The sequence below is a fragment of the Topomyia yanbarensis genome, chromosome 2 (genome assembly GCF_030247195.1).
Source record: "Topomyia yanbarensis strain Yona2022 chromosome 2, ASM3024719v1, whole genome shotgun sequence".
Taxonomy (NCBI): Eukaryota; Metazoa; Arthropoda; class Insecta; order Diptera; family Culicidae; genus Topomyia; species Topomyia yanbarensis.
Window position 1 is genome coordinate 48,320,598 of NC_080671.1, and position 27,546 is coordinate 48,348,143.

The 27,546-nt window shown below is 37.1% G+C and overlaps 1 protein-coding gene and 1 long non-coding RNA gene across 2 annotated transcripts; one reads left to right on the forward strand and one right to left on the reverse strand.

The window, feature by feature from the left end:
- Nucleotides 1-8,401: 8,401 nt before the first annotated feature.
- Nucleotides 8,402-23,109, forward strand: LOC131684468 (diacylglycerol O-acyltransferase 1). Its single transcript, XM_058967379.1, has 9 exons — nt 8,402-8,995; nt 13,322-13,485; nt 20,756-20,884; nt 20,951-21,042; nt 21,102-21,263; nt 21,674-21,820; nt 21,932-22,275; nt 22,330-22,496; nt 22,556-23,109. The coding sequence occupies exons 2-9, from the start codon at nt 13,370-13,372 to the stop codon at nt 22,875-22,877; spliced, it is 1,479 nt and encodes a 492-aa protein (XP_058823362.1). The 5' UTR covers nt 8,402-8,995; nt 13,322-13,369; the 3' UTR covers nt 22,878-23,109.
- LOC131684469 (uncharacterized) lies at nt 21,102-21,503 on the reverse strand. The gene is made up of 2 exons (XR_009304656.1): nt 21,343-21,503; nt 21,102-21,281 (listed from the first exon to the last, which is right to left on the reverse strand). It is a non-coding gene; the product is annotated as an uncharacterized LOC131684469 (long non-coding RNA).
- Nucleotides 23,110-27,546: the final 4,437 nt, after the last annotated feature.

Here is a 27,546-nt window from a genome sequence, read left to right on the forward strand (position 1 = left end):
AATCATGAGACTCTTTAATTTGATGTTGAAGTCATTTGGATGAGTTAGTTTAACATTAATAGAAGATTACGGACTTCAAAGATCTTGGACACATCGATGAGCCAAAAATATCTAATATAGAATATTTAAGTGAAACAAACATACAGGGTGCGCCACCTGGATGTATACTATTTCAACATTGAACAACTCCGCCATTATGCAGCCGATTTTGATAGATGAACACAATTCTGAAACGTCATTTAGTGCCATTTTGGCTATGAGTCGATTTAAACCAAAAGAACGCGCTGAAATTCTAGCCCTTTACATTGAAAACGATCGTTCAATAGTGTGAACTGTGCGTGCTTATCGAAAACAATATGGCAGGCATTTGGTCCCTACAAACAAGACAATCCGTAATTTGGTGAAGAATTTCTTAGAGTACGGGTCTGTAGCAACTCCCTAGATTCCAGACATATTTGTGCACCTATTTGCCACACCCCAGCCGCTACGATCAAGTTCTTACAGAGCAAATTCCCAAAACGCGTTGTCTCAAAAAATTGTGATTTGGAATAGGCCTCGTTCTCCGAATATAACGGTATTAGACTTTTTTGTGGGGTTACTTGAAAAGTAAACTTTATTCTAGCAAACTAAGAACCTTGACGAACTCAACGCTAGTATACGAGCTGAAATTGCTGCGATTAAGCCCGAAATGCTATGCAAAATACCCGCAAAAGAGCTGCTTTTTGTGTATCAAATGGGGGGTGGTCATTTAATCAACGTTGTATTCTAAACCTGGTTTATAATAAATGGCATAAAATATCTAAAAAAATTTGTTTACTTGTGAAACTCGGCTGATAAATGGCGGAGTTGTTCAATGTTGAAAAAGGATCATCCAGCAGGCGCACCCTGTATGTTTAGTGAGCTTCGTCATCTGAACTATTTTTACATTTAAAATGTCTTACTTCACCATCTGGGGCCAATTGTCTTTCTGGGACATGAAAATTTTCCTATGTAACGAAACTATTTAAGGATTTAACGCCGATATAATGCTATTTTTTGCTGTTAGCTCACTCATCTCCTCTTCGGTAGTATTTTCGGCCTAGTTCATTGAATTCGTACATATGCAATGTAGCCTACGCAGCTAAAGCAGCGCTTTTTCACGAAGGACGGGGCAAGATACATCGGTTCGAAACTTAATAGAGGTAATTTAAGTAAAAACTTTTTCGTATCGTTTGAGAACCAAATTCCGTTAAGGTTAAAAAATTCATTACAATGCATTGGAAAGAAGTCAACTACAGTTCTAAACAGTATTATAATATTCATTCCTGGCATTATATTAGAATATAGGGCTTACTAGCTCTTTACGGCTGCCCTATATGCAGATGTAAAGCGGTTATTAGGCTAGGATATAATGTTTATTAGTTACTTGAGTAGTTCGTCATTGTCAGATTTTGTGAACGCAACTGGCTCTTGCGTGTGGAGATCCTTTTTCACTATGAGAAAACTTTTATTTCATCGCCAACTGAATCATTGGGGTCAATTTGTTTACTTTCTCGTACGTTCTTGTACTAGGCCATGCCGTCAACTTTAATGTAGCCTTGATTAGCGTAATATTTTTTATTGTTTCTTGATCTTGTACGCGTATTGCACGCTAATGGTGCTGATTGTTGATTTGAAGGTACTAGGTGAAGTTTTTGATAATCAATGATTACACTATTTTATAGCATTTCTGAACAGAATAAGCTGGTGGTCATTTTCGTGTGCAGAATCTGGAAATGAAGTCCAAAAAATTTACAGTATAACAGTTTCGAGTTAGACTAAGAAATGAATTTTACCTTTAAAATTAAAAGTACGCTTGATAATATCTATATATATTTGGATATAGTGCATTGATGCGTAATATAATTAAATATAATTATGTTAAATTAAAGGTGAATTAACATTTTGTTTTAGCGTGACCAATGGTTCTGACGTTAGTTACAAATTTATTGATCTTCTTAATTTTTCCTCATTTTCAAAGAAATATAAATGTTTGGTCAAGATTTTGGGGCAAGATAAAACAAATTTTAAAAATCACATTTTTAGTAACACTTAAAGCCTGCTTAAACCAATGAAAATAATCCCTTATCGGTTTAAATCGCATAAAAATTGTGAATTTTATTCAATTTTTGGTGGAATGGAAATTTTTGAATTTCTCGGGGTCAACTTTTTAAACCGTTTCGATCCCAATTTTATAATATTTTATAATATATGTAGAATTCTCTGTTAGAACTCTGTAAAATTAACAAAATGAAGAATTTTAAGTGAATTTATTCTGCGGTAATATTCGACCTTTATCCAAATGATTCAAGTCTTCTGATTATTCCAGACTCAGTAAAGTAATAAGTCAACAAACAAATGAAATTAAATCATACGCATAATATTTACATGTGTCATACAGAATGGTATATGTACAAAATACGGTATAGACTACACTCTTCACAATGCCCTGATATACATATCGTAAATTTATGACGACGCAAAATGTTAAATGTTCTCATTAGTTTCACACTTGTTTCACCCCTTTTTCGTGACGTTTTGTTCGACTAACAATTTATTTTATGTTATTAAAACGTCTAGAAGTTCGTATTTTGAAATTATATCGGACGTATCGATTTAACTTTACTGGCCGGGGTGGGCATAGCGCAGTTGGTAAATGGATTGCCTTGTACGCAGCGCACCTAGGTTCGAGTCCCGACCCCGCACATAGGGTCAGAAATTTTTCATAAGAGATTTTTCTAACCCGAAGAGGCGAATGACCTTAAGGTTAAAACCTCTATAATCGAAATAAAAAAAAAAAAAACTTTACTGGCCCACAAAACTTCAATATACTAGAATACATTGCGTAAGACATCGAAGCATAATTGCAAAATATTCTACGCTCTTCAACTCATTCTGAAGTTCAGACTTTGAGGTTTAAAACCTAAAATAAGCCGTGTTCAATGTTCTACATAGTTTCAAAATGCGAACTCAAAGAGTTGTTCTAGTAGGGAAAATAAATTATTAGTTTTACAATACTGGACTTATGTATTGGTATGTAGTATCACATATACGTAGGGATTCGTAAAGTTTGTATTAACATTGTAACAAAGAGTTTTGTATCAGAAGATAGTATGACTGTATGACACATACAAATATTAACTCAGTATTGCATACTATACTGAAACTTCCATTTACGAACTCTTTTTTTACGTAATACAGTGAAGACCTGTTTTTATCAACCCCTTGGTGAATTTTAGGCAGATAAAACGGGGACATTTACGAAATCGGGACATATAATTTTTTTCTTTTTAAGAAACCGAAGCTCTTCAAATAGTTTTCTTTACTCCCTAGAGATAGCCTCATAAGCTTTCCTGATTATTTAGCTTAACTTTCCCTTAAAGGGTGACAGTGAAAAATTAAAAAAAAAATGCATATTTCGTATCTCTAAGATAAAAAAAGATATGCTCAAGAAAGAATTTACTCGAATTCTACTTGATTCGTTTGCTAGATCCTATCAAATTACCAGCTATCAATTTTCATATGAGGCTGAAAAAATTGGGTAAAAAAATTGATAAAATCGGGTGCTAATAAAATCGGGTCTTCACTGTATTCGATTTACGTAACTTTTTTTAGGAACAAAATTCGAAACAACGAACTCTTTGAGTTCGCACAGTACAGCATGAAGTTGTATACTATTCAACATATTCTTAGCTAACTGTTACTAATAAAAGGTGGATATTTCAGGAATGGGGTTGTCGAGTGCATGACGGAAATCGATGTCTTGAGCCATTTTGTAATGCAAGATGGCGACTTCCAGTTTAGCAGGCAGGGCAGGGCAGCAAATTCTCTATAGCCTCAACAATATGGGTATTTTTGGAATGGGGTTGACGATTGCATGACGAGCCATTTTGTAATTCAAGATGGCGACTTCCGGTTTAGATAAATTCTATATAACCTCAACAATATGGGTATTTTCGGATTGGAATTGATGAGTGCATGACGGAAATCGAACCGATAATGTTAGGGTGATCGAGAATATTGCTTGACCGGAAGTCACCATCTTTGATTTCAAAAATGTTCCAAATTTCCATTTTCATCATCTACTTATCAAACCCGTTCCAAAAATACCCATATTGTTAGGGTTTTCGATAATATTGTTCAACCGGAAGTCGTCATCTTGGATTTTGAAAAGGTTCCAATTGTTCATTTTCATCATCTACTTGTCAAGCCCCTTCCAAAAATACCCGTTAACCGACCGTATTCGGCCTACATGCGCACTTTGCATTCCAAGACATTGGTCTTCGCACACTAACTCAGTCAACGTCGTGCTGTCAAACTGTCATCACGGTGAGTAAGCAGAAAATAATTCCATTGTAAATATTGAATATACATCGGCAGATTTCATTTCAACATTCCTAAAATAATTGACTTAAAACTAGCTTAACCTAGTGTACAATTAGTGCTTAGACATCTATCTTCCTACTTTACACAAATCGGTTACGATAATTGCTTTTTGATTAGCAGAATACGCTGCTTCGTTCCCTGCTACAATTAGGTAAGCGGTTATGATATAAGTCTAGGATTAATAGGATATATGTAACTGAATTTATTCGAACAGTTCCTCGACCAAAAACCCAACAGAGTTTCAGTATCGCAAACGGATAAGCGAAAACGCAAAGGGAACTAAACGTGAGTAATCTAAACCTAAAGTGTATATAGTTATTTATATAATACTTACGTCTAGCTTATCTAAACTTATGTCTAGACAAATGTAATTCCAAACTGAATATGAATTTATTGTTTCATCACTAGGAAAATTATAATCTCCCGTTACGAAACCTGAGTTTTATTGGAAATTACAATTCCGGAAATACCCTTCTGTCAATCCGTTGGCCAAAGTCAACAATACCCATATTGTTTAATAAGTTTAATTAATAAGAATGTGAAGCTACCTTTTTTACGAACTAAATCCCAAATAACAAACACTTTTTTTCGAACTAATTCAATTTACGAACCCCCCGTTTTGGTTCGTAAATGGAGGCTCCAGTGTAACATATTTTTCATGAAAATCGCAGAAACAACTATTTCATCCTCATTTCAAATCAATTGTCGCTCTTTTATGTTCATGCTGCTTTATTATTGCTCATTGCTTGCTTATTGAACAAAACTGGGAATGATTTGGTGGATTCAGCCCATTTAGGGTAATTTTTGCTCCATTGCAGTTGATCCATTGTCGCACGTCCTTGCTTAAATGGCAACTGGCTAGATCTGGCCAAAACGTAACTACACCATTATGAGACTTAATGAAAGGTAAAATCTGTTTGTCATGGTATTTTATTTTGAATACTCACGAAAACGCTGGTTTTCTTGCAACAGAAACAGATTCCTTGCCCAACTATAATTCTTTTACGTGAAAACAAACTTGAACCTGCTAAAAAGCTTGTCACGAGAAAGATTTGTTTAAAATCGGCTTTCGCATATGATCGTCGAGAAAAACACATCCATTGGGCTTCATCGGCACTTCGTCAAGTGGGCAAGGGCAAGTAATCAAATTTACCCGCGCGCCACTTGTTCTATTTGCAAAGGCAAAAATTAATTCCTTCTACCTAGTGTGTGAAACGTGAACAAACAATGAGTGACAATACGAACCAAGAGTATATCCCATTGCGGGCAAACTGTGTTGCTGTTGACTTCTCGAAATGTCCGGTAAGATCATCGATTCGTAAAGTGGAGCAATTGTTGAAGGTGAACATGAAGCTCAACGTAGCAGAAGTTAATGCGGTGCAATTCCACAATTTACCTCATGCGGTACTGATCATGTTCAAAAACATTAGTCAAGCAGAATCATTAGCTTCCCAGAACAACATGAAAGACGTTGTTGAATGTAATGACATTTTATGCAATATCCCAACGTATATAGATGTTGACAGTATTGAAATAAAGATACATGACCTGGCACCACGTACTAGTTCCTCCGTTATCAAAAAATCATGTCAAAATGCGGAGAAGTGAGTAGTATTACGGAAGATACTTGGAGGAACTTCTTCCCAGGACTCCGCAACGGCGTTCGTGTGGTGAGAATGCGTCCGACAAAATCTATTCCTTCTTACTTGAGCTTCTCAGGTACATGCCCTCAAGGTATTACACATTCTCAACGATCACTATTCACGTATCCAGGGCAGATTCCTAGGTGCCAATATTGCGATCAGCCGCTACACTACGGAAAACCTTCCGCAGAGACTGCTAAGGAAATTCCACGTGATACGACCAAAGCCGGTATACAGTTTTCGTATGCTAAACCACAACCTGTTGGTAAACCAACGACTGCGGACCGGGCATGCACAAACACCAGCTCAACAACGATCGAGCCCAGTACCACTAAACCAACTGCCATTACCAACATCGAAGTAACAACAATTACAGCAAATATTTCCAAACCAACAACCAACACCACCAATAAGGAATCAAACACCGATGAAGGAGGATTTACCATAGCGACCCGTAAGCACAAACAACAAATAAGAACATCCGACCGTGAGCAACATGAATGCAGTACCGATGACGACATGGACATAAACGAAAACGCGAGAACAGACGGACCGAATGACCCCCAAGGTGCGAAAAAAACGCATCTAATATTTTACCACCTAGTAAGAGGATCTCAACACGCAACAGTAAGTTGCGTCAACAAGACCCGACGAACAGGCTGTAATGATAATTTCTTTCTATTTTTACAAATTGTAAAAACACGGCTCAGTTGTGCTTACGCATTGAGCCGTGTCAAATATATTTAAAATAAAAAAAAAGAAAAAATGTAGATTTTCGTCAACAATTCAACGAATAGTATTTAGTTTTTAGAAACATCGTTTTTAGAAACATCGTTTTAGCAGACGTTTTGAAAACCGGTATTTTACTCCAAGACTCGTAGGCCCCTCTCGAATCTTTTTCTGGCTACGTGCTCGTACGAATACATGCAATTATAAACCCTCTTTACGCTATTACTTGACTTCAGAAAGTTCACGTGGTCATTTTGGAGGGTAGGGTTACATGAATTGTCCACGCTTGTCCACGTTGGGTGAGGAAGGGGATAAAAACGAAGGTTTTTTGGTTCACGTGGCCATTTATTAAAATTTTCAATGATACTCCTAAGTTGAATATACACACAATACTGTTTGCACTAGAAAAATTTGGAATATAACGAATTTCTGATCAGATAACGAATTTTGTCCTCTTTTTATGTCGTGTGATTTTTATGACATTCCCGTTAAAATGTCAAATTAAACACTCGAGCCCACTTTTTGTTTCACTCAAACGGGTGTGTTTTACAATTTCCAAACCAGACTTTGCTTCTTAGGAAAGAAGCAAGGGCCCTGATCTCTATTTAAGCGCAATCCAATTTCAATGAGTTGGAAATGGGCTCATCTACCTTATTAGTTATATGCTTCGAGTTACCATCAACTTCGCTAACTCAGTTCTACCAAAAAAGTTCAGTTTCTGAGTTCTCAAACGAATACTATGCAAAACGCCTAAGGATTTGTGTACCTAATGAACAACGAGGAAAATAGTTTACCATTTGCTGTGCATAATTTATTTAAAAATATACCCACATAGTGTGTCCCGCAGATGCTACGCTATATTTACACCAGATGGCTTGAGAGCTTTATCTCAAACGTTTTTCACGAGTTCCAAACTTCTTCAGCTTGAACCTACTAAAAGCTTCCCCCAACAGCAAAACGATGTTTTGCTGTATAAAGTACGCTGTAAGCTTACACATTCAAGATACACATAGCACGATTTTGAAACAAAATAGAAACGTTGGAATTCTCATTCTGGTTAAAATAAGTTATATTTCAACCTATTTATTTAGGTGATAAACATTTATTATAAGCAAAGAGGTAGTCCTACGTCAAAAAGGGATAGAAATTTAACCAAATTTGCAAATGAGCACAATTATTGTACTATTCGGGTTCTGACTGTCGTTATTGTGGAAGGTGCACGAGTGGGTGCGTGTGCGTGTGGTCACTGAACATAACCGCACAAAACATAAAACATTTTTTACCCGCACGGCTTGTTTATGCTGCATTCAGAAACATATTTAATGGCATGTCAAATATTTCGTTCAATCAGCATAGAATAATTCGATATTATTTGTGAAATAAAGAACGAAAATAAAAAATAATATCTGTTCAATTCAATATTTTAATAACCTGTTCATAACTATTTGTTTACATTTGCATCTAACAATTTGATAAGTTGATATTACAATCAAAGCCTAACGTGGAAGTAGTAGTACTACCAGCAAGAACGGAACACAACACAACTGACACAACCATTCTCGCAGTTTCAATGGTGTAGTATTCGATGCACCGTATTTTGACCGGGCGCCGTATGATTCAGAATAGGTACACATTAGTTAAGTACGGACGGGCGTAGTACGATGTTGAAAAGTTTCATCATTACGGTTATCGAAGTTGTACCATAACTTTAGTTCACTAGCCGCATTTTGATTCAGTGATAAACACTTCATTTCCATGCGCTTCGGAGTTGTGCGCTTGCTGATAATGCGGCAATAGACATATTTATTGATAGCAGATGCGCTGATAAGCGACGGCATGAATTCCCGTTTACCTACTGATCCTGAACAAATGAAAATTGGTGTTTAGTGTGATCACAGCAACCGAACCAGACGCAAGTTGGCATGATAAACAAATCTACGCTCGGCCTATTGATACGCGACGGCTTTTGTGTGTTATATAAGTCAATGTGTTAGAGCTTTTGTGCGCGTATTACAATAGCGAAGTGATAATTGCATCCCCCAAATAGGTGCTCGGTCAACTCGTTGTGCATAGTTTGAAAGATCAGTGTTCTATACTGCAATGAAGTTGATCTTTTAATTGTCAGCTTCTAAACTACAGGAAACCGGTTCCACAAACCTTCGGCTGGGTCGTATGGTTTTAATGATCAACAATTAGTGTTTTTTGCCGCACATTCCGAGGTCAGTATAGTCTGTTTTGCGCGTGTATACAGTTTATGAGTTAGCGTTTCAACAGCCAACCCACATGGTGGAGTACTGTAAATATTGGTCGCAACAAATTTGAGATAATTTCTATAATTTAATGAAAATCTTTTGTGGTTTTCTTCTATAAACTACTGGCATTCATGTATGCAGAAAATAAAGCATAGGAAAAGTGTAAAACTACTTTTTGGGGTAGGTCAAACATAGACGGAAGATATCAATATCTTTGCATTTATTAAACAGTACATCAACACCGTGCTTTGATTTAGGCCTATTATACTGTGTTTTTATGGTCTGAACGAACTGCGTGGCAGTGCGGAGCAGGTACACTGGGTCCGGGTGATAAATATGGCAACCGAAAAAGAAATATGAAGATGATTTATTTACACATGTAGTGCCTCGGATCAAAAATGAAAAAGTGGAATGGCGGGAATAAAAACATTACCATTCTAGAAATCGATAAGGTAGCGTACTATAATTCTGTCACCAGTACAAATCTACTTACTGGGTTTCAAACCCTTCATTAATTTCTCGGTCTGTTATTATTCAGGTTGTATTATCTGAGTAAATCAAGTCTTCAGGACCTAGCGGCTTAAACCAAATACATATAGGAAACCAACGGCGGTTTATTTTCTATCAAATTTCTGCTACTGACATGAAGAGGACGGACTGTCACCAATTTCTTTCTCCCTTCTGGTAGTCATATCGACAATCTGACAACGATTAATGCGGGTAACGCATCTATGGCGATGATTAAAAAAGTAATCTCTATTTCCAGCGTGAACACTGGTAGAAATAAAACGGTACTTTAATCAGAAGGAGTAAGATTTAGGAGATTATGACTTTACAGCCAAACATTGAGAACTTATCATCCAAGATCAATACCGCATGACTGGTACACGTTCTAGTAATCGTTAATGTAACTATAATGTACAGGTGGTACTGCATATCGCGGAAATAAATGAGATTGCGGGTTCGAATCCTACTACTAGAATGGATTTTTTCTCGGTTTCTCATTCCCGCCATCCCACTTGTTCATTTTTCGATATTCGATAATTTTGTCCATTTATACAGCTCCACATAAGTTTTGAGTATACAACAAACTGCACAAACTCCAATATTGCACGGCCACAATACTGCTACAGAATGACATTTTTTCCAAAATTATTAGAATCATGATCATAAGGACATCACAATATTCATCTTGTCAATACTTCTCCGTCTGCCGCTACTGCATGGTATACAGTACAGATAGTGTAAGTACATTACACTGTAATAAATTCAATAACACAAAAAGCATCGAGTCATCGGGAAATAAATAAAGCGCATCGACCTCCAACCGAATTCCATTAAAAATAAAAATGTAACCAAAAGAAACGCTCTATTAGTCACTGTTGGCCAGCATGTTATTTTCGTTGAACGACCCACTTGTTGAACTGCAACAGCACAGCCTTGTGGTACATATAGCGTGTACGTGACGGGACTCGATTGAAATGCGACAAGAAGAAGAAAGATGTATATCAGCCTAATCAGGACCATGAACTTGTTCTGTTTCGAATGCCTCGTTTTCCGTTCCACGAACGTTCGCTTTCATTATGGCGGGCTGGAATTGTTGTTGTATACAGTTTACCATTTTATTAGAAGCCATTGAAGCAATTTAAAGAATGCTGCGTCACTTCATCAAACGGTGCTCAACGGTGCTGCTTGAATATGATTTTTCTTCTGTGCTAATAGAATAATATTTCCGAAAGCACCTATACTTTAAGGTTGAACGGAGAATGGTACCAAAATCGAAGACGAAAAAAGCAGTTTTTTCTACACCATGCACTAGATCAGCGGTTCACAACCTATTCGTACAACGGACCCCTTAGAAATCGCCTTGGGTTGCTGCGGTCCCCACGGATAAACATCGATTTTGTATGCTATCAATATATTATATTCAGTTTGTTAGGAAACAAGACTTGAAATTTCAATCTGCGCTCGGAAAATATATTTTTCTTCGCGGACCTCCAGCAACGACTTCACGGACCCCAGGTTGAGAATCACTGCACTAGATCTTAATAAAACCGAAGCAGCAGGATTGTTCCCAAAATCGAGAATAAAGTGCTATGAATTCAGGAACAATCACGTTTTCACGTTATGAAAACAGGACCATGAACAAAAATTATGTGTTTAAAAATTATGTTCAATTTACCTTCAGTAACGCCCGCATAACGCTTTTGTTAGTGGAAATATTTGTTTTTGTTTTGTGAACTTCAGTCACGGTTTCCACCAAATCATTTCTAATTCGATTTTCAGTACGCGAACTAGTTCACAACTGTATGAACATTATTCATTAAACCAAAGGTTGGCTCATGATATTTTTTATAGATATAGGAACCTTAAATCACAAAATCAAAATATATTTCACGAAATTCGGAATTTTATTCGTTCATCCTCGTGAACTATTTCATGATCTCTAATATATTAGTCCTGATCCATATCCGTGCTCGTGAACTAGTTCACGAAGTCATGAAATTTATTTCATGTATTCGTGAAATGGTTCATGGTTCCTAATATATTAGTCACGATCCCATATCCATAATCGTGAAATAGTTCACGAAATCATAAATGTATTAGTGAACTGGTCCATGATACCTAGTATAAAGGTCACAACTTACCGTTCGTTTTCGTGAAATAGTTCACGAAATCATAAAATATTAGTCATCTATCGTGAACTGGTTCATGATTCATAATACATGATTGGCAATCTATTTTGCGTGCTGGTGATATTTAGAAGGTATTCCTAATCATTTACAATTTCATGCAACATGGTACTGAAATTTTCACGTGTGCTCTCCCAAAATTTCTGGTATTATTCGTGGAATAATTTTTGTTCCATGCACTTTCCATGAAATGCCTAGCTGCTAGCGACTAGTAATAGGTACGAGCAGTAGATATAAAACACTATTAGGACCTCGAACATCGTTATTCATTTGATAAGGTTCATTTTGATGTCTGGACAGAAAACGAAAACAGCACTGAGAACCCCAAATAGTGAGCGTGATATAGTTCAGAGAACAAGATATCGCGAATCAGTCACATTTTTATGATCCAGTTCATATTGTCACGTAAGTTCGAGTAAAAATAGATAGTAACCAACAAATAATAGATCACGATAAGGTGAAGAGAATTTGCGAATATCATGATAAAACTGCTGATATCACGAACATTAGCCACATTACTCTAAAATAAAATATCACGATAACATACACAGAAATTGCGAAAATCGTGATAAAGGTCCTGAAATCATGAACACAAATCACACATTTCGTGACAAAAGATCTTGAAATCATGAACATGAAATACTCTATTCATGACTTAAATATCACGATAACATTAACAGAAGTTACAAAAATCGTGAATAAGATCCAGAAATCTTGAACACATCACACAACTCGTGACAAAACTATCTAATTTCGTGACTAAAATCCTGAAATCATAAACATGAATCACTCTACTTATGACTAACATATCACGATAACGTGAATTGAAATTACGAAAATCGCGACTAAGGACCTGAAATCATTAAATTTAATTCTGCTACTCTGACAGAAAAATCCGACAATGAATAAAATGGTTCGGAAACGTGATGAGAAATTACAAGAATCGCGAATAAGCTCTTGAAATCATAAAAAACGTTTGACTGTCGGCTGTGTATACCAAAATTATTAGGTTGTTTGATCGTCAATAGAGAAATCTAGATCCAACTGAATACCTAAATGTATTTTATGGATGGAAAGGTTCAAATACTACAAACAGCATGGTATGTTCCATTATCGAAATTTCGTTAGCAACACTTTATCAAGATACGCGTAAACGTTTTACACCCAGCTTTGGCCAGTTCCAAAAAATAGATACCCAGTCACTATCTTATCGTTTTCTGCTGCCAATGCAACCAACAAAATTTTCTATTTTATCTTTGGGATGTGCATTTTGAATATAAAATCTGTCGTATAATCCATTACTAGATACCTACTGATGATGATAGATTCTTGTTCGAAAAGTTCTGTTTGAAAATCTTATTATCTAATACTGTGGGTTCCATTTTTTCTCGCTATAGCGAAGCAATATCACATAATCACGATTGAAAAACAAATCGCTTTGAGGTAACATACTCTTATTCTACCGGACACTAAAATCTACATGAATTACGAGCTTAAACGCCTAACACATTATCGTAAATACGATTGACTGTTATCAGTTGTGTACTTATTATAGTAGACTATTATCATATGATAATCGTTTGTACGTCTTATTCCGCAGGAACTAAAGCACCAAAATTACCGCCAAAGTCATCACCACAGCTTCAAAATGTCCCACGACAACGAGGACAACAAGCTGCGATACCGGAGGACACAAAGCGTGACACGGGCCGAAGAAATCACCGACAAAGAAAGCAAACAGCGAAAGTCACAACCGGACAAACCGTGAGTAGACAGAACCCTACTGCAGTCGTTATCTTGGCTTCTCCGGAAATTCGGTCGCTAGGCAATCAGTGCTCAGTTAAAGTGTGCTCTCGTACATGTGTTAAGCGACTGAACTTTGGAATCGTGATCATCTACTTCTCACTAAATTGACAAACGGTTTCATTTTTTTATTGCTCATTTCGTTTTGACTCTCAGGAAGATTGATGCACTAGTTCAAACCGAATAGCCAGTCCGTATCACGATTGTGTTTTGGGGTTGAAGCAAGATGCACTCTTTTTCGTATCTGACGAAACAATGTGCGCGTAGCAATCAAAGTCCAAAATATGTTTCAAAGGTTGTTTCTATATTCATCTGAACCTCAAAGTTCAGAGAGGGTACAGATTGTCCACTAGACTGGTTCAATTTTTAACTTTTAGCTCCACCAGGCTCTATTGATTCCTTTTATGGCCCTTAGTAATTGTGCAAATTTTGGTACCGATCGGTTGTGTCTACGAACCTTCCAAAAATTTCAAAGTTTATATGGAAATTAGTATGGAAAATCCGTTAAAATTTAAAATAAATTCTTAAAAAATCACCTCGTCAATGAATTCATGAGAACACTATATATTTCTAAAGGTATTCTTCAACTGAACACATTCGTGGAAAATTTTAAGTTTGTGAAAATTTGCTGAGAAAAGTTATTAACTAAAGAAGCGGCATGACTTCAAAACAAGTGGATTTTATTATTAATCAGGCAACCCTGTTTGAATAGCTCCATCGTTATACAAGTGTATACTAGGCTTACCACCAACCGCTCCCGTATGGCAGATGCAGCTTATTGCATGTTTATCCTAATTTTCCCTAAAGCTTTTTTTTAAAAAAAATATCTGTTTAAACTCTATTAAGAAAATAAAATGGAGAATTTTCAGAGAAGTTTAGTGGTTCAATGCAGTAAAATCGGTACGTCGTCATACCATTCGTGAAGCTAAGTAAAATCAGCTCTCCATACAAAATTGCGACAAAATTATAAAAATTGGTTTATAGGGGAGACCGGGACTAGTTGGCGGTGTTTTCAGTTTTCATTTTTTACCGCTTTGATTTTGGTAGATCTTTTAAAATAGAACACGTTGCATGAAAGGGTAGACTGTTGGCAATATCTCTGAATTTTATTAAAATGTTTGATGCGTTGTCTTCATTTCTAGAGACAAAAATATGTGACGCGGAAAAACCGCCAACTTACCCCAGCCTCGGGGTAAGTTGGCGGTGTATATTGAGTAAGTTGGCGGACTGCCAGAAAATAAGCAATCCAATGAAAATACAATTACATATGTGGTCCATATGAAATGTGCCGATTGTCATTTCAATAAAACTGTATGGTATTCGACACTTTTCATTATATATCAGTCCCAATACCCCGTCATTTAGACCCCGACGCGTACTCCATATTCAAAAGCAAATTTTCGAAATTCTTCAGGCGATTAGCTGAAATAATTGTCCCTTGCATTGACGAGAGACACAAGAAAAAGTTTCTCTTACTGTGGAGTGAATTTCAGAAATAAAAATATATGGTGACTATTTTCGCACTACAAATAGTACCGCCAACTTGCCCCGTGTGCGTTACCGCCAATTTACCACAACCGTATATTTTATAAAAAAGGATTTAAAAAATTACTTTTGGGTATGAATAGGTATAAAATCTATACGGACGCTGAAAGCTCTTTTCACGTACTATCGAAAAATATAATCGTTCGGGGAATAGATAGAAAACCACCTTAAATGTATAGAAAACCACAAAATGTTTAAAATTAAGAAAATTTACAAAGTATGCTCAAAAACACAATATCGCCCACAGCTTCTACAAAACATAATGTTTCACAACAAAAACACATTGGATAATGCGTTTCACATTACTTGAGATACACAACGAGTGACAGCGCTTTATGTCTAAGGGATGATCCATAAATGACGTAGCATTTTTTAGTGATTTTTAACAACCCACCCCCCTCCCCCCTCGTAGCATTTCGTCACAAACCTCTAAATACCCCCTCTGGTAATTACGTAGCTTGACGGTAACTCTGCCCCCCCCCCCCCTTGTCACCGTATTTTTTTTTAAAATTCTATTCTATTCCTCTTCAAAAAAGCTACGTAGCATGACATGACCCCCTACCCCCCTGTCGTCACACATCATCACAAAATACAAAACTCCCCCCTCCCCCATATAATGCTACGTCATTCATGGATGATCCCTAATAGGAACGGAGAAAAGGGGGTTCCGCCAACTTACCCCAACCGCCAACTAGCCTCGGGCTCCCCTATGGCTAAAAATTGGCTTTTTAATTAATTTGAGTCACTGACAGAGGCGGATCCAGGGGCAGGGTCCTGGGGGTCCAAACCCTACTCGATATCTTTTTTCTTATTGAGAAATTTTAAATTAATTTCAAGTTTATATAGTTTTAAATCCAAATCATTCCAAACCAAATATGACTAACAAAACTTATATTCATAAGGTTATTACGTATTGTATTGCGAATTGTACAATCGTCACGCTAAAGGGTTAATATACGCCTCAAAAATAGTAGCCAATCACATCTGGTAGCAAAAATGGTTTCCAAAACTAGCGAAACTAATTTGCAAGAAGACTTATGAGCTACCGGGCTAAGTCTCTAAAAGTAAATTAAAACCCATGAGTATAAGGTCTTTGGCGCAAAAATGTGCATGATAAGGCCTAACTATGTTAAAACAAACCTAATTTTGAGTATGTTTCATTATAAGTGATCTATGGGAGGTCATCTCGAAAATTGTATAAATTACTTATATAAGATTCAATTTCTCGATTTTTTTTCTTGATACAGAACATACGTATTTGATTTCTGCAGTAAAATCTTATCTTGAGTGTATAGTTTACACAATCATTTTTCTTTCCAATGAATTGAAACCTGCTGAAATCAGTCCTTTGGTTCTTGAGATATTGGTCCTGGAGTTACTGGCTGAAGAGTGTGGTCATGCATGAAATTCTTTTATAAATCGGAATCAGCATGCTATCTAAATGATGCAAAACTTCTTAAAAGTGTACCAAATTGCTTGAATTTATAGCTTCAGCTCACTGATGCCCAATCAAACCCACATTTACCACTTTGGACACCTTCGGCTGAACAAGAAGCTTCGGGAAAGTTGTTAAGATCCTGAATTGAATTCTCATCTGCTGCTCAGAAATGTCTGATTCCATTTTCATTAATTTGAGCTCAAATCAAAGCTATAGCATTCCCATTCATTGCTACAAAATTTCATTTGATTCGAAGTACTGGTTCCGAAGTTATGAGTAAAAGACTTCGATCACACGTGAATTTCCCAAATATTTTTTATTTCTTTCTCCTATAAAAATGTTATGAAATCATTCTGGAAACCGACTTTTGAATCGAGGCGCGGAAGGCTGAGTCTTTTATACCATTCGACTCAATTCATGGAGTTCGGTAAATGTATGTGTGTGTTTGGGTGTGCGTATGTGTATATGTCACCGTTACCGCGGTTGTAGCTGCTGATCACCCTAAACACAATTACTTGTCAAATGTGTACTTATAGCTCAGCTAATCCTAACGATCATAAACGATCGAGTGAACAAAGGGTGAAGCACGAGATCTTCTCTTGATTGATTCAAGTCTTATATCAAACATTATTAAATTAATTGAAATTTATCCATATTATTATTGGTTCGAGACCAAAACGCCGAGCGTAATCAAACACTGAAAATTGTATGTGGAATATTAATTTATTGTACATTTAATCATACTGATCACAATATATCGCACAGTTGAAGCTGATTAATACCTAACCAAAAACAACATTTTTAATCTGCTATCGAAGCTCAGTGCGTTTGCTCTCGTTCGACTTAACAGTCACCAAAAATCGCACATCGGTTACTCGGAGATGGCTCAACCGATTTTACCAAACTTAGTCTCAAATGAAAGGTACAACTTTCTCATAGATTGTTATTAAATTGCGGTCACACATGAAATTCCCATCTTAATTGGCATCTAAATTTCATAAAATGTAGGTATTCTAAATTGCTTGTATTTATGGTTTCATATTGACCACTTTGGACACCTTCTGCGGAACCAAAAGCTCCTGGAAAGGGGCTAGGCTCTTGAATTCAATTCAAATCAGCTTCTCACAAACGTCTTACTATATTTTCTCAAATTTAGTCTCAAATAAAAGCTACATCTCTATTACCTGCTATTAAATTACATTGGAATCGGTGTTCTGGTTCCTGTGTTGCGAGTTGAAGTACGCACAAAGCTATTCTGTATTCCCAACATCGAATTACAATGTCTAGTAGCGGTGTTAGGAGATCCGGACCGTTAGGTACTACCAAATTGAGAGACACCCCCGTGATCTGACGCGGCCGCCCTCAACTAAATTTTTCGGATGTAGCTCTTGAACAAATAATCGTCTATCTTTGCGTTCACTACCTCGCTAAGCGTTTGGTCCAGCAGTCGATCATCTGCCGAACGAAGAAATCTTCCTTAACTTTCATCCTCCTATATAGACGGCCATCGTCTTCTTAATTACACGAACAGATATCCGAGACGTAATAGTTGATTCCATATTCTACACGCCACCGAAAAACTACCTAAAATTCAGTACTTTTGACTCAATCTCGTGGTATCATGCAGAAAGGTAAAATTAGGTAAACCGTGTTGAAGGTAGTTTCCATTTAACTACGGCAAAAATAATAACTCAACCTTGAGTTTAATTTAATTTAAGTTGAATTTACCTGATTTAAATTTAAACATTTTAAATTAGCTCTCCTAAAGTATTTATATTGGTATTGAAATACTCTAGGTCGCTGTAAAACTTATTCGGGAGACGTATAGTTTCGGTTGGTTAGATTCCATCATGAAATAATCCGACCGAAAAGTTATTTTCGATTTATTTTCCTCCATCTATGACAGGTGGAGGAAAACAAACCGTTGGACACACTAACACAGTTACAGATTGTCAAGTACTCTATATCCTACATGATCCGTAAGATCTGCAGTTACAGAAAAGTGATATATTCCCGTAAAAAATTATACTTATATTATTATACTTATATCTTGGAGTACATATTATGCATCGGCTAGTCGTAAAGTTAGTGCACAAACTATTAGTATGTATAACTAAATATCGAAATAAACACATAGGGTGTTGAGCCCATTTTCGCCATGTTTCTATTATCATCCTAACCATTTGAACTCCTTTGTTAGAGCAGTGTCTGCCATCTTTGTTCAACGCGTTGAGTCAAATGGTAGCGCAACAATAGGGGCACTCGATTCGAGTTTTCGTTGCGCTCAAACATGAGAATTTCACTGTTTTCAGCGCATTTCTGTTATTATAATGGTTCTTAACAAAGAAGCAAAGCTGTCGATGTCAATTTTTACGCATTCCATTGATTGTAGGCCGAGAAATTAATGAATTAGTAAGGTACCCTGATTAGTATGGTGAAAATAGGCACTTTACCCTATTTAAAGTAATATAACGGTTATAATCGAACTGAATAAATTGTTCAATATTTCCCTAATATTTTTGTATTATAAAGTGACATTTATTTGTGTTTCTCACTACACATTTTAAAATCCTTTAATAAGTCAGAGCACCTGTAAGTAACCCAAGATTGAAACTGCCCCACAAACAATTTAGCTGGATAATGGCTTAAACAGTTCTTGTACAGCCTATTCTCTCAGATCAAAGGCTTATTCAGCTTTCGTTGTTTGTTGGGTGCTGCCATATTTTGCCATATCGTGTATAATAGGCATTTTGCCAAATAATGTATTATTTGGGTTTAATACCGTTTATTTATGGGATTTTGAGATCGACTGATTTTTTTAATTTATTTTATCGATGAATAAACTTGTATTGTATGAGATATGGATCTGTGCAAAAATTTAAGCACTTTATTCTAAATATTGTAAGAGATACAGCGTTTTGGACGGAAGAGATCAAATCCCGATCATGCACAGCGAAACGATCGCCTTTTCTCGGAACGACACTATTGAAACTTGCAAACATTCTCACAAAAAATTTCAACGACACTTAAAAAAGATACATAAAAATCTAATTACAATATAATTCCATAGGAAAAGTACTTCGTACATCATATTACAATGGATTCTATTCATTACCGTCTCTTTCTCCGTAGAAGAAGATGTTTTAATACATTTGGCCAGCTGTATGATCCGAATACTTTTCCGTGGATATATTTTTACTAGCACTTTCGACATATGGTTGACCGTCTGGTTGCAGAACTGCCACGTAAAGGTCTGGCCGGGATAGACGCACAACGTTGCTTGAGTATAGATAACGCCTTCCCTTCCTTTGCAATCAATAGTCAGAATAGGTTGCATTAGTCGCAATTTCAGTTTCTCCCAGTATCCTTCTCAACGGATTCCACTTCTTCGTATTTCTGTCGCTCACTCGTTTTAACTTCACAGTAGGCTGTAGAAGCAGCGAGACTTTGTTGTTTCTACAGTGCATATGTAACAAAGTAACTTAGGTATGATTTGTTCGTATGCTTTTCTGTTAACAAGCGAAGCTATTTTTATTTTCTGGTTTGAACGAGATGGCAATGTAGTTTCTAGTACAATATGGCTCTAAATCATCTGGCTGTAATAATGCAGTTAGGATACTAAAAACAAAAAATTTACTAAGCAGTAAAAGCTAAAGTATAGCTACTTTCGCAAATATTTGAATCAAACCTAATGAAACTCTCGAAAAGACGTTAAACTGGTTTCTTCGCATCAATGTTTCTTTTCTGCCAAATGCACAAAGGACCATTAATGAATTACGTAACGCTCTAAAGGGTAGGGGGATAGGGGATAAAACAAGTTGTGACATAGGGGGGAGGGGGAGTAGATCGTTACGTGACATGTTTTTATCGAATTTTTTTTGTTACGAAATAGAGCCCCTCCTCCCCCTCGGTGGAAAAATTTGTGACAATTTGTTACATAGGGGCAGGGGCGAGTCAATATTGGGCAAATTTTCCGTTCCGTTATTTATGAATGGTTCCCAAACAAAATCCAGCCGCACGAGCATGTTCAGCAAGACAATCCATTTTAATTCTTTTTTGTGTGTATTTCTTTTATGCTAACTTTAAATCGCGCAAAGATCCACATAGCTGCTGCAAGTCTCGTTTGTTGTATTGTATGAAATATGATCAACATGGTAAATACGTTGCAACAAGCCCCATTTAATGCCTATTCTTTCCAGGAAACGAGCCCATTATCACAGCATATTTCGCCTTTCTCGCACATTTCAGATGTCACCGACCGCGGGATTCGCTGTTCTCCTGGAGTTCAGGTTTCGACAATTTCACCGGCCTGGTCAATTGGGGTTTTCTGCTGCTCACGATGGGAGGTTTCCGGCTGGTGCTAGAAAACTTTATCAAGTATGGTGCAAATTTACTTCCCCCCGAGTACATTCTAGTGCTAACCGCAGTTTTTGATTTTGTTAGATACGGTATCCGGGTCGATCCCGTGCAGTGGTTCGTGGTCCTGACGGGGAAAAACGAAGGCGAAGGTCACCCGTCGCTGTTACTAATTTTCTGTGAGTTGGTGGGTACAATGCGCAATTCATTCGATTTTAACTAGAATTCTCTCTTACAGATACGATAGTTCCTATAATGATTTGTTTAATAGTAGAAAAAGGCCTGGCGGCGGACATACTCATGGAAAGCGCCGGTATGATTGTGCACGTGGTCAACATTGTAGTGCTGGTGCTGATACCCATGGTTGTGATACACGTTAAAGGAGAGACTTTCAGTCTCGGTAAGCATCCACAATTTACTAGAATAAATAATCAAATACTACTCAATTCAGCTAGGCATATGAAAATATATTTAATTACCCGACAACCTTGCACTTGAACGTAGCACCTTTCAAGCGTAGTGTCATCTAACTGAAAGCATGTGTTACAAGAGGTCGTGAGAAATGATTAATTGTAGGCAGTGGGTGTTTTGTTCACATGGTCAAAATGTTATCTGAGTATCAAGGGTGAGGTAGGGTACAACGCATTTGTATATTGATGAATTCGTAATAATGAGAACTCATCAAAGTTGGGTTTAAATTTTAATGCTAATTTGTTCATGAACCCCATAAAATGGTGTTGCAATGCTTACTGCACCATCGTATTAATCCTTTCATGTTCCACATAAATAAATTTATTATTTGCATTTCAGTTGGTGCCATGACAGTTTGTTTCATCTACTGCATTATGTTCCTGAAGATGTGGAGCTACGTCCAGGTCAATATGTGGTGCCGAACTAAGCACAAGAAACGACGCAACCGGTCGGGCCGCCGTCAAAGTGTTTCCATAGCTCAGCTCCGTAAGTGGTTCATTTTATCGCGTCGTGCTCAATATCCAGTTTGCCTCATCGCGACGTCACCCACCCTCCCGAGCTAATTAACTTGTTCTCATTCAATCATTCTAACCGCAGAAAATGAACGCGAGCACGAGCAGATACGCAGTAATGGCAACGGGGTAATACCGAACAACGATAAGGACAATGTACCGACCCTGGTACACTACCCGGACAATCTGCACTTGAAGGATTTCTTCTACTTCCTGCTGGCGCCGACGCTTTGCTACGAATTGAACTTCCCTCGGACGTCGCGAGTCCGGAAACGCTTCCTAATCAAACGCATGCTCGAAGTGGTCATCGGAGTGCACATCGTGATGGGACTGTTCCAGCAATGGATGATCCCTTCCGTGCGAAACTCGCTAGTGCCCTTCTCCAACATGGATTTGACAAAGACCGCCGAACGGTTGCTGAAGTTGGCGGTATTCCTGATGACACTTACGTACTTGCATATATTTATAGATTTTGTATTTTAGATACCGAATCATCTGATGTGGCTTTGCTTTTTCTACCTGACATTCCATTCTTTCCTGAATTTAATGGGAGAACTGCTACATTTTTCCGATCGCAATTTCTACAGCGATTGGTGGAATGCAAACAATATTGACACTTTTTGGAGGACCTGGAATATGCCTGTTCACAAGTAAATTCGCTCTCTCACATACTCAAATTTTATGTCTGATCACTTATTTTATTTTTCAGATGGTGCGTTCGACACCTGTACATCCCGGTGGTCGATCTGGGTTACTCCAAAATGGCTGCCTCAGTGATAGTATTCTTCATCAGTGCCTTCTTTCACGAATACCTCGTCAGTGTACCACTGAAAACCTTCAAAATTTGGGCCTTCATGGGCATGATGGCTCAGATACCGCTTTCGGTTGTGTCGAAACATATGGAAAAAAATTATGGACCCCGGTGGGGTAACATTGTCGTGTGGGCATCCATCATCCTGGGTCAACCGTTAGCAATCATGATGTACTACCACGATTACATGATAACTAATTACAATGATGTCCTGGTGTGATTATGGTATTGAAGAAACGACAGATTAGTTAGTCCTGATTGAAATGAAAACAGGCATGCATCACCTACTGTCCGATTCGTTACATATCGAATAAATGAAAATAGAGATCGAAGACAATCAAAGAGCATCACATGTCTTTCTAGCCATAAATCACTTGCTATATCATGCATTTGATAGATTAGCCTTTTTGTATGTTTATTGTTTTAATAAATTTTTTTGTGGAAATTGGTAATTCCTATTCCAGTCATCATTATTGAAACCGAACGATTCAAATCGAAGCCTAATGTCACTCGATCTTGGATCAGTCATCTATCTAAGTGAACAATTAGTTGGTCTACCTCAGAGTCGACGAACTCTTAAAAGTCGTCACCCATGCTTGACTCTTAAAGCAGGTTTTCTATTAATGTTTTCCGTCGGCCTGTATCCACACTGAGATGTGACTCCATCATCTGAGCCCTAGATATCGTCCCATCAACACAAGGACCGAGACCAACGGCTTTACTTCCCTCCCGAAGGAAAACGTGATCATCGCCCTAAGAGTTTTTGGACATCACTCTGTTGTGAGGACCACCCGTCTGAGGCAACCAAGTTTGTGCTAGGTGGTAATTTTTTCCAAGCCCAAGCCTTTGTAAAAATGAAAATAAACAAATTTAAATGCATGCATAGGTAGGTTAAGTGGGTTGGGGGGGGGGAGGGGGGGGGGGTAAAGGTTTTAGCATGAAAAAAACACATTTTTTGTGAATTTTTTAGAACTTTGCGTGAAGCGAATTGATCAAAACTTTTGTACATTATAGTGTATCATTTCAATAACATGCTGTAATTTTTCTATGCAAAAATATCGACAAACAATTCGGTGATGAAGCTTTTTGTAGAACGTCTCAGGAAAAAACATGATTTGTGGGGTTACCTGCCATTAAAAATCTACTTAACCGATTTCTTTCAAACTTTGCATACATATTCTATATAAAAATACATATTCTATATAAATAAATTATCAGTTGAGGGGTTTTCTACTGATTTTAAATAAAAATTACTATTTTTCACGAAAAATTTCGGCTTTTTATTAGTAAACACCCCCTTAAATGAAAAACAAAAATCCCAAAAACTCAACGTAGGGGTTAGAAATTTTTAACCGTTATATATCCGACGCGGTACCCGGGTACCTTTTTAGGTTTCAATTAATGAAATTCCCATGTTTTATCCATGGCTGGAAATTGAAACATTGTGACATCTTAGAACTTCACTAAGTCAATAACAGGCCGACGTGGGTACCCGGGTACCCACAAAACTGAAATGCCAATAACTAAGGTAATTTCGAACCGAGTTTGATTTTGATGCTTTTGGGTGTTTTGGATTCAGGAACTCATCCACTTTTGGACTTGGTAAAAAATGAATCGGGTTACTTCATTCGGTTCCCGGGAATTCGGATTTCCGGAAGTAGGTTCCAGTACTTTGATACTATTTGTGAATTGCAATGGAATACCGGCAACATGAGTATCAAAATTCTTGGAATTGCATCAGTAGGCTGTATCTCGTGGCTTTGGAACCATTTGGTGATTTGACCCCGGAACGGTCATTCCGGAGCAGGTTCCCGTGGGGCCTTGAGTGGCCATTCCATTCCAATTCCATTTTTAAATTGCCATAGGGTTTAGTAATAATAAATAACAGACTTCCGAGACATTTGAAGAGTTTTGATATTTATATTGCTAGGACATTGTTAAAATTTACAAAACATAGCATAGTACTGGAACATTACCCCGGAAAATCCGAATTACCAAGCACCAGATCCATTCATCCGGTTCAATTTTACAAATCAAAAAGTGGACGAGCTTTTGAATCCAAAAAATCTAAGTATCCAAATCGGATAAAGGAAGCCATAGTTATGAACATTTCAATTTGTGGGTACCCGAGTACCCACGTTGGCCTGTTAAAGGTGTTTTTTTGTGTTGGACACATAACAGTAACTGTTAACATAGAATGTGTATGCAAAGTTTGAAAGAAATCGGTAAAGTAGTTTTTGAATGGCAGGTAACACCGCAAATCATGTTTTTTCTAGAGACGTTATACAAAAAGCTTCGTCACCGAGTCGTTTGTCGATATTTTTGCATAGAAAAGTTACAGCATGTTATTGAAATGATACACTATAATGTACAAAAGTTTTGATAAGTGTACTTCACGCAAAGTTCTAGAAAAATTCGCAAAAAAATGTTTTTTTTCACGCTGAAAAAATATTAATCGAGAGTTGTATACAAACCGATCCTACAAAAAAAAATCAAGAAAGAAGTTTGAGCTGCCCAAAATAACCGAACAAACAATTAAGCTAGATAATGGCTTGTCCAGTTCTTGTTCCCTCGTAATAAAGGCCGGTTCGGCTCTAAGAGAAGAGAAGACAATCGCGTAGCCAATTTGATCCAGTCCTAACCTCAATATTGAACCAGCTTCTGATTGGTCCTTTTGCCAGTCATGAGCGTTCATTATATTTACAATCGGGATGGAAAACAGTGCTGCTGAATCTATTTTGGCTATTTTTCATACGCATCAACATTTCGTGCAAATTAAATAAAATACCTGAATGACGATATAGTTACGTGTATTGCTAAGAGAGACACGAATAAATATTTAATTTAATTTTTAAATGCAGCTAGCATTGTAAATTCTTGGTAGAGATGCGATCTTTTAGGTACAATTATTTTCGGCAATTGTAATAAACATTCAAAGGGAATCTGGCATCGATGAACGCTTGTTGTCTTCAGATTTACGGCAGGGGCAAGTCGAGAAAATTAAGAAGAGCAAGAAGCCTGTTGTCGTCTCTTCTCTTAGGTTCGGCTCTCCTTAGGTCTGTTCCAGTACCAGGAGAAACTGGAAGTACTCCGGAGAAAATCGTTCCTGTACTCTCTTCTTCTCTTTCTTCTTCTTCTGGTAGCAAACCGGAGTAAAAAGGACCAAGAATTTTTTGCTCCTGTTTACTCCGGAGTGACTTCCGTGTACTGGAACAAACCTCTTGTTTGCTGAGAATTTACTGACGTAAATTGTATGACGGATACACTAGCAGCCTAACGCGCGTCTTGTTTAGAGTTCCTATATATAGAGTTAGGCGGACACAAAAGCCGGAAAACTGGCAGCTCTTATTCCAGGAAGAAAACACTGGCAACCCATGCCAATGTTCAAGCTCTAGCTTAATGATTTCATTGTCGTCGTGAGTAAGAACTTCACATGTACGAATGGAAAACCAATTCGCAGATCTGATGAAATGATTTCATACTTGTGCGAATATCTCTTTGTGTTACAAAAAAAATCTTGTTCTTTTCGTTTCTCTGCACTCGATAACACAAGAAAAGAGTAAAATAATTATGACAATCACAATACCTTTTCCATATACATCCAAAGAGAACATATTATGTGACGTCATGCTCGATTGGCTCCGCCATTTGACATGTTCAATTGGCTCCGCTCAGTGTCTCCGCCTAACTATGAATATAGTAACTATAGTCTTGTTAGCATAGGACCTACACTGAAAAAAATCCAAACGTTAATTCTATTTGCTTCAAACCGCTTAAAATTCATATGAAGAAGAAATGCTATTGTTATCACGCGCACACATACCTTTTATGTGCCAACTGAATAAACTATGTATGCACACACATAAGTTATATGTGCATATCGTTATAGAATGGGGTTTTATGTGCCTAATAGTTATGAAATGTGAATGTAAGATTAATATTTCTTGTAAATACACACATTAGGTTAATGTGCCAGCAAATAGTGTCTATATGCCTTCGTTAATTGCAAAAATCTATGTGTAAAATCAATAGGCATAACGTTTACTTTTTTTTGAGTGTAAGACAAGACGTGACAATAGGGGGGCCGTTTTTGTTCTAATTTTACGTCAGAATGTTCCAGCTCTTGATTGGTTATTTCTGACTTTTTGCACCGTACGCAATGTTACTGCAGGGATAGTGAAATGATGGTTGACAGTGTTGCTATATTGTCATTACTTTTGACAAATAAAATTATGATCGTTAAAAAAATAAAAATGATTAAATTGATCAGAAATTGTGTGGCAAAGTAAAACAAGTATTTATCATGCATTTACCGTATATGTGGTTGGTTAACTTAAACAAAAATAAGACAGAAACCACATAATAATCTAAAAATTTTCAGAAAATTGTTTCATCAAACCTTACTAAACACCCATGACATGGAAAAACGGTGCCCTTCATCAATATAGTGCACTTCAGCTGGTGGCTCACGGTTTTGACGTCTGCCAAAGACGTTGATGTTGACTATTGGCGATTCTACGTTGAAACCGCTCACAGATAGCGCAGGAAGCAAAGTGTTGCTGATTTCATTCTGTTCTGTCATAGTGCATATATTTTCTGTAAACATTGGTAAAAAATAACTTTTAAACACCAAATCACCGAACAATTTGTTGATAATTGTTTATGAAAAAGAAGGAAAACCATCATTTTATAAGATGAAGAGTAAACATCTTGCGAAAGGAGTGTAAAACGTGGTGATTTCTAATATTATTCACAAAGCTATATGTGTGCTGTTCCGAAATGTAATTTGTTGAGCACGGTAGCCGCCGCAACATCATTTCCCATTCCTCTTAAGTTAAGCTAAACCTTTATGAGATGGTGTAAATTCATGAAACTCTCCAGATCACGCG